The 7,707-nt window shown below is 40.4% G+C and overlaps 1 protein-coding gene across 2 annotated transcripts in view; it reads left to right on the top strand.

The window, feature by feature from the left end:
* Positions 1-4,457, top strand: part of UBE3D (ubiquitin protein ligase E3D) — a 186,993-nt gene extending 182,536 nt beyond the window's left edge. Inside the window, exon 10 of one of the 2 annotated variants that reach the window (XM_012001187.1) lies at positions 3,815-4,457. In XM_012001187.1, coding sequence (XP_011856577.1) covers positions 3,815-3,835 — 21 coding nt within the window. In that variant the 3' untranslated portion in view covers positions 3,836-4,457. The remainder of the gene's footprint in view (positions 1-3,814) is intronic. The other variant, XM_012001186.1, reaches the window with a different exon arrangement.
* Positions 4,458-7,707: the final 3,250 nt, after the last annotated feature.

Raw genomic sequence — 7,707 nt, 5'->3', positions numbered from 1 at the left:
AAAAACAGAAAGAGGATAAGAAATTCTAAGTCAATGTTGAGAAATCAGTTAATATAAATTTATCTAGGGTAAAATAACATTAAAAAATGTTTAACGTGTCACACAAAGGTATTAATGCATCCCAAACTTACATTTGGTCAATGATACTGTGTCCGGAATTGGTGGGTTCTTGGTCTCGCTGAAGGGCTCCTCAAGTGCCGCCAGAGTGGATGCCGAGGCCGAGGAGGCGCCGAGAGCAAGGGCTGCTAGCATGTTGTCACCTCTCAATACATCAACCTGGCCATGTTTATTGTGGTTTAAGAAGATTGTTTTTAGATGATTACTCAAAGCAGAGACATCATTGTTAGACATCTTAACATCCTCTCCCTCTCTCCATTTCCAAGTATAACTATTCAGGTGTACAGAACTAAGTCAAATCTTATAACCAACAGGAAAGGGTTGTCTTTTGTTTTTTAAAATAATTATTTAGACTTTGTAATTATGTTCCAGAAATATAACAACCAACAGAGCTTTAAGCTGCAGCTATAGTCATATGCACTGAGAAGCTTTAAAACTTTACTTTGGGGAATAAAACTAAAAAGATGAAATATAGAGATCTTTCTCAGTGTAGTGGAACAAAATAAAATTATCCTCTCTTAAAATAAATGGCAGTTAGGGGAAGTAATTTCTCCTGTCATGGATAAATGGTAGGGAACACAAAATCAGCATTTGAAATATGTTAACTCACAGTGTTTTAAATATAAGGAATAAAATGCATTGTACAGTACCTGTTCCCAAGAATGGCTGCAATTTCATGTTAAGTCTTTAAAAATACATAATGTGCTCAGCAAATGAAACTATAAAAACTAGATAAAAAAAGACATTAAGCCAAATTTTAAACTTTTTCTTTTTTACTGGGAGGGTCCATTTTGTGTTATTTAATTTAATCAGCTCAGCCTCTTTTGTAGTTGTTCCTCATCTTGAGTTCATATTCGCAGGCATGCAAAAGAAACCTTTTGATAGTTGAGACAATACCAAAGATTGGAAGTCTCTAAGCCTCTGTAGTTTTCTGTCATTCATCTGTAAAGTTATAGTGGGAAAAGCACGGATTAGAAATCAATTTCTTTCTAAGCCCACCATGTCACTTAACAGCTTTGCTACCTAAGTAAGTTTCATACGTTTTCTGAGCTTCTGTTTCTTCATATGTGAAACAAAGTTTCAAATGCCTGCTTTACTAAACCATAGGACTGTGCTGCGAATGAAAAAAATCAAAGTAGCCTTAATAAGGTGTTTTACAAATTTCATGTACATCCTGTTAGAATTCCCATTTTGTGGATGAGGAAAGGCTGAATGGGGCTGGCTGATAATTCTTTGTTATAGGGGCTCTCTACATTGTAGGAGAATGTCCCTGGCCTCTGTCCACTGGATGCTAGTAGCACCCCCTCCCAGTTATATTGACAACCGAAAATGTCTCCAGATACTGCCAAACACCCCTCAGTACACAAAATCACCTCAAGTTGAAAATCACTATTCTGTATAGCTAAAATTCTTAACCATTTTCTTTTTTTTCTTCTTTTTTGAGACGGACTTTCCCTCTGTCAGCCAGGCTAGAGTGCAGTAGCGTGATCTCGGCTCACTGCAACCCCTGCCACATGGGTTCAAGTGACTCTCATGCCTCAGCCTCCCGAGTAGCAGGGATTACAGGTACCTGCCACCATGCCTGGCTAATTTTTGTATTTTTAATAGAGACAGGGTTTTACTGTATTGGCAGGCTGTTCTCAAACTCCTAACCTCAAGCCATCTGCCTGCCTTGGCCTCCCAAAGTGCTGGGATTACAGGCCACTTGAGCCACTGTGCCCGGACTCTTAACAATTTTCGTAATGTCATTTATCAGTGTTATCCTTATGCTAAGTATTTCCTGGTTGGAATACTCCATGACATGGCAATTTTCAGAATTAAAAAGGAGATAAATGGTTTCTTCCATTGTCTTTCTGTCTGAATATAAGCAGCGGCATTGTCTTCTTTGTACAGTTGTGAGCTTCCTGTCCCTGTAAACTATGTAGAAGCAGAATGTTGCCTGCCAGGGATGCTGCCCACAGTGAGCCCTAAGTCAAACTCAGTGACGTCTGGTCTTCCTTCCCCTGTTTATTATAACAGGCTCTACTGGCCTCTTTTCTCATCTGTTATATTCACAGACTTCTAATATCTCTTGTCAGCTGAGAGACAAGGGAAACACATGGATTTTCCTAATCATTATTATTAGGTTTTGAAGGGAAGGTGAGTGTTAAAGACAGAGAGAGTTGGTGGCTCTACAGCAACGCAGGTTTTATGTCCAGCACAGACCTGTAGAGGTGGGGGACCAGCTGAATGCCAGCTAGAGCTCACCGCTGCTTACAGGCTGGGGTATTTATAGGTATGGGCCGGAGGGGTCTGGGCAGTATGGCTTGCTGCCCGGCAGGATATTGATAAGATGTTCCTATGATCAGGCGGTTTGGTCCTTTTTCCAGTGGGATGTCATAGATGTTCCTTGGGCCTTTGTCCAGCAAGATATGATAGGCATGTTCCTTCCGTTGGGCCGTTGCCCGGCAGGGTATGATAAGAAAGTCAGGTGGTTGGGCAGGATGTTTCTCATGGTCTGAACCCCCATGGAATGTTTTACTTTGACCAGGGTCAGTGAAATGGTAGCGGGGTGGGGCTTACCAAATGGTGCAGCTTGAACTAACAGTGATCTCATTTGAGCTTCACAGTAAGCTCTTGAGGTTTGCATCAGTTGTCCATGTTTACATTTTGTTTAGGAATCAACCTTTCCTCTTTGCTGCTCCTTCCAATTCGGTGTTCTCTTGATAGAGAAACTCAGCAGGAAGTTGATACGGAAACTCAGCAGGTGCCTTTCTCACCAGCACCGTACGAAGGGTAACATCCTTCTGAATTACTCAGCATAAAGCAGATACTTTCTGCCCTGTGTGACCCTCCCTTTTCCTTTTCTTTTAACAGAGATAGTTAAATACACATCTCTTTTTACTGCATTCGGGGACTTAAGGACAAACTTTCCTGATGCTATTGACAGATGTCCCATACTTCCCCAAGAGTAGAATGTTTTTACTTCTCTTGCTCACACCTAATACGAGCTTCCCAAGCCTCCCATACTTCACGATCTATCTCTGCTCTCTACTTGACTCTCTTCCTCATGCTGGCACAGTTCCCAATGTATTGTCACCCTTGAACTAAACCTTTCTAAACATTTATGATTGACTTTGTTATGTTTGTTTCTGTTTTCAAAACTATTGGGAAATTAGATACATTTATTTGATCTAGGCCTCCTTACATAGTCTGAAAATATTTTGTACATAAGACTGTGTGAATTCGTTTTTTTAACTCTAGGTTTTAAGATGAATTGCTGCTGACCAACCAATATAAGTGAAAGTATCACCATGACCTAGGAGAGACTGGTATCATTACCTATAGGGATGAGGACCTGGAATCGCCCAGGAATGAGATTCAGAATTCTAAATATGGAAGGTCCAAAACAATAGTTGTGAACCAATGGGAACGAGGACTAGGTTACTTCATGGCAATATAACTTTAGTTTCAATTAAAACTCTTTTTCTCCTTTAAAATGCATGTGAATCATCTTAATTACCATATGGTTCATTAAAAAAAGACTAATTGGCTCCTGCTGTAAAATACAATGTCTAGATCCACTAAGAGTCATTTTTCTGTTTAAATAAGTGTATGTTCTTATTGACCAGACTTACCTGATTCTGATTTGATGTACATGCAGCCATTTTGTCATATTATAGAAGTAAAGCACTGTGGGTTTTTCTTCCTTCTCCAGGTGGCCTTTTTGAAGATGTAACTATGAAGCTGGGCATTCTCCTCCCCTGGCAGACAGCTCTCAAGCAGGAGCACACTGAGGCCAGCAGTCAGCTCAGGAGACATCAGTTACAAAGACAAGAACCAGAGCTATGGGCTAAGAGCATTGCATTGAAGTTTAAAGTTCACTTGTTTGCATATATTCTCTAAGAGAAGAGTTAACTTTAGATCTTTGAAAACCCAGGACTGTGAAGAAAGTCGTAGTAGCAGGTTGAGGCAAGTATAGAAGTTACATCTCTATTTCCCACAGAGAGGAATATTCACATATGTGCTGTGTCAGCACCACCTGGAAGGTTATTAGCTAATGGAGACCCATCTGTCCTGTGTGGAATCCAGTGAGGAATTTTATTGGTGGAACTGAATGTTAACTGTTATAAATCTGGGAAATAAACTTTTAAAGAGTTTCTTAGGATCATTTAAAACAAATTTTAAAAAAGAAAAATAGAAAACATTTAATACTTTATTCAGAGGAGATGCTCAGTAGATGTTTGTTGAATGAATGATTATCAAATCAAAGGATTTCCCATTTATGCAAATCTGCATGTTTCTTTTGTTATTTCCTTTACCATACACTATTGCAAATTAATAAATATACCGCACTAGCATCCTGTTACAGAGTTGTTCTATTCTTTGTGTACCAGCACAAGTGGTGAGGAAAACTTTGAGTGAGAATGATGGAGCTACTGGGAATCCCACAGAGTACAGGCTAGCTCCTAATTTCACAAAGAACGTTTGAAACTTGCCTAGAATCACACAGCTAGGATCAAAGCTGGGACTGGAGCCAGGCAGGTCCATCTCCTCTGCCCAAGATCTGATCTGTCTCTCTCTGACATCCTCCTTTCCTGCTCCATGATCAGGAGGACAGTCTCTGGATTTGCAGATATCCTTGCTGCTCAATTGGCATTAATCCCCACAGACCACCTAATACATCTTGCCTCAGAAACCCTGAGTTTTCTATCTGCAAGTGTTCTAACCTTTTTTTTTTTTTTTTTTTTTTTTGAGACGGAGTTTGGCTCTCTTTGCCCAGCTGGCGTGCAATGGTGTGATCTCGGCTCACTGCAGCCTCCACCTCTGGGGTTCAAGTGATTTGCCTGCCACAGGCTCCCGAGTAGCTGGGATTACAGGCACCCGCCATCACGCCTGGCTAATTTTTTGTATTTTTAGTAGAGATGGGGTTTTGCCCTCTCTACCAGTCACCAGAGGCTGGTCTTGAACTCCTGACCTCAGGTGATCCACCCACCTTGGCCTTCTAAACTGCTGGGATTACAGGCGTGAGCCACCACGCCCGGCCTCTAACATTCTTAACACAGGTGTCACTTGGTGTTTCATGATTGGGTGAACTTTTCATGATTTCTTCCTGGTAGTGCAACCAAAACATTTGTCTCACTGGCAGAGCAGTGGTATGGCGTTCCTAATTCTGTAACTTGTAGACTGACATAGGAATAATACCCAACTGTTGATCCTGCAGAGTCATTTCATTGAGCACAGTTTGAAACGCTGAAGTTCTTAGTGATACATCCAAGACTCACAGCCACAGAAGATAATTAGTTTGGCTTCACTTAAGCTACTAGACTCCCAAACATCACGCTGACTTTCCATGCTTTAGATTCCTATCTGTCAGTATATAGCAGGGTTCCTCAGCCTCAACACTGTTTACATTTTGGTCTGGATAATTCTTTTTGTTGGACACTGCTCTCTGTGTTGAAGGATGTTTAGCAACATCCCTGACCTCTACCCACTAGATTCCATTAGCACAGCCCCTTCCTTCACTCCAGTTGTGTTGACCAAAAATGTCTGTATTGTTGTGATTGACAAAATTAACTACAGCTGAGAACCACTGCTGTAGAAGATATGGCCTAAGAAACAAGATTTGGTGACTGTCTATAGAATTGTGTATTGCCCATGACAGATTATTACAAAATCTGAATCTTTTTCTGGCATGTAGCCTGAGCTTAGTATACCTTTTTTTTTTCCACAAATGAATACATTAGTGGTGAATGCCTTTATGCATGAGTGTTTCTTATAGTTCAGTTTGTATTGGTCTAACGATGGAAATTGGAATAACTTAGATGAAGCAGAGTTCGGCCTGTTCATAAAAAAGAATTTTCTTCTGAGATACTTTTTCTCCCTCTGGAAAAACGCAATGGCCATACTACCATACTAATGTATGTTTATGATTTAGATCCTAAAGGTGCTTGTGATTGCACAGATAACTCTGTACTGCTCAAAAAAACCCAACTAGAAGAATATTCTAATTTACTAAACTTGCCTCCCTAAGAAAGTCAAGTTGAATCAAATGTAGTGAGACACCCTCATCTCACCTCTTCCTTAGGCCTTAGGAGGAACCAAGCCAGCTTTCTTTCTGATGGCACAGTGTGGGGAGTGGAGGTGGAATGACCATGACCATGAGAAGCTCTAAGGGACAGAGGTAAGAGGAGGTCATGCTACACACACGTGCACACAAAGAGCAGGTTTCTGGCGACACTATAGTTACTGTGCTTTAAATTGCATCTGTCATGAATCACGTAAATCTTGTCATGGTGAAGTTCCCAAGCTCAACAGGTCTCCATTGGATCTTCCACAGTTGGGAAGGGAGGGCCAGCAGAGCTGAGCCAGTGCTCAAAGTGCGTTATTCACATCTAGTCACTGGGTAGGCCTGAGGGGTAACTTGTCTGTACCTGTGAGAGTCTACTTTGGGGCTATAGGGCATGAAGGGAAAAGGGAAATGGTCCTTTCTATCTGTTTGTTGCTCCGGGTGGGTGAATTGGTGTGTATGAGATACATGCACAGAAACAAAGAGACACAGGGATAGCATGAAAGACATTTAAATTTCATTTTAAACCATGCTGGGAGGGCTAGACAATGGAAGCAGGCTGTACAAAATTAATGTTGACCCTTGGAAGTCGTTCCACATTAGCTTTCTGTGTCTTGTGAGTATAATTCCACAATCTATTCAGTAGCATTCTTAGATAAGGATACCACAGAATGCAGACATGCTATTAATTGGTTACCAAGGAACTCTTAGTAAAACACCAAATTTCTAGTCCCTTTTTTGTGTCTCTAAAATCTGCTGTAAACAAGTGGTTCTGTGAACTTGTTCTTATCTAGTATAAAGTTACAGTAAAATTACAGTGGATAGACCCTGTTGAAAACTTCTGTCGGCCACTCATTTTGACAAACCTATATAGGTTTCTTCATTCAGTGAGGACTTTTAGAACATCTACTGAATTTCAAGATAGTTACGGGTACTGCAGATGGAGACAATAAGACAAAGACCTTGCCCTCATCGAGCTTACATCCTCATGGAGGGCGCAGACAAAAAAGAAGTACTATGTTTTATCGTAAAGTTATTATATATAATTTCTGCAAAGCACAATAAGATAAAGATGGGTTAAGAAAGATTAGGTGCTATTTCAGACAGGGATGGCTCAATTGAGCTTAAAGTATATGTATACTGTTGGTACCATATATAGTTAAAATAATCCAATTCCATCAAGAGCTGCATTGTTAAAGACCAACAGATCACATACAAACTGCAGCCTTGCATCATTTTGCCAAAAGTACCTTCACTAAACAAGGATCTGCCAATATTAGCAAAGCATGTTTGATTCCATAGATACCAGAAAAGAGAATCTGATTAGACCCAGACATGCTGATGTAACTGGCCTTGTGCAGGCATTTTGGTAATTAAGTCTGCTCAGTAGCCACTGTTGTAAAAAGTGCTGACAGTGTTAAATAGTTTTCCTTTTGCATGATAGATAAAGCCAACCTAGTTGCTGTTCCTGTACATTTGTTTTTGCGCCTAAGGTAGACTTAAAAATTAATTGAGATCTGCATTTCATTGTTATTCAAGAA

The sequence above is a fragment of the Mandrillus leucophaeus genome, unplaced genomic scaffold (assembly GCF_000951045.1).
Source record: "Mandrillus leucophaeus isolate KB7577 unplaced genomic scaffold, Mleu.le_1.0 Scaffold652, whole genome shotgun sequence".
In the NCBI taxonomy this organism is placed as follows: Eukaryota; Metazoa; Chordata; class Mammalia; order Primates; family Cercopithecidae; genus Mandrillus; species Mandrillus leucophaeus.
The sequence above is the reverse complement of the archived record's forward strand: the minus strand, read 5'-3'. Positions and strand labels throughout refer to the sequence as shown.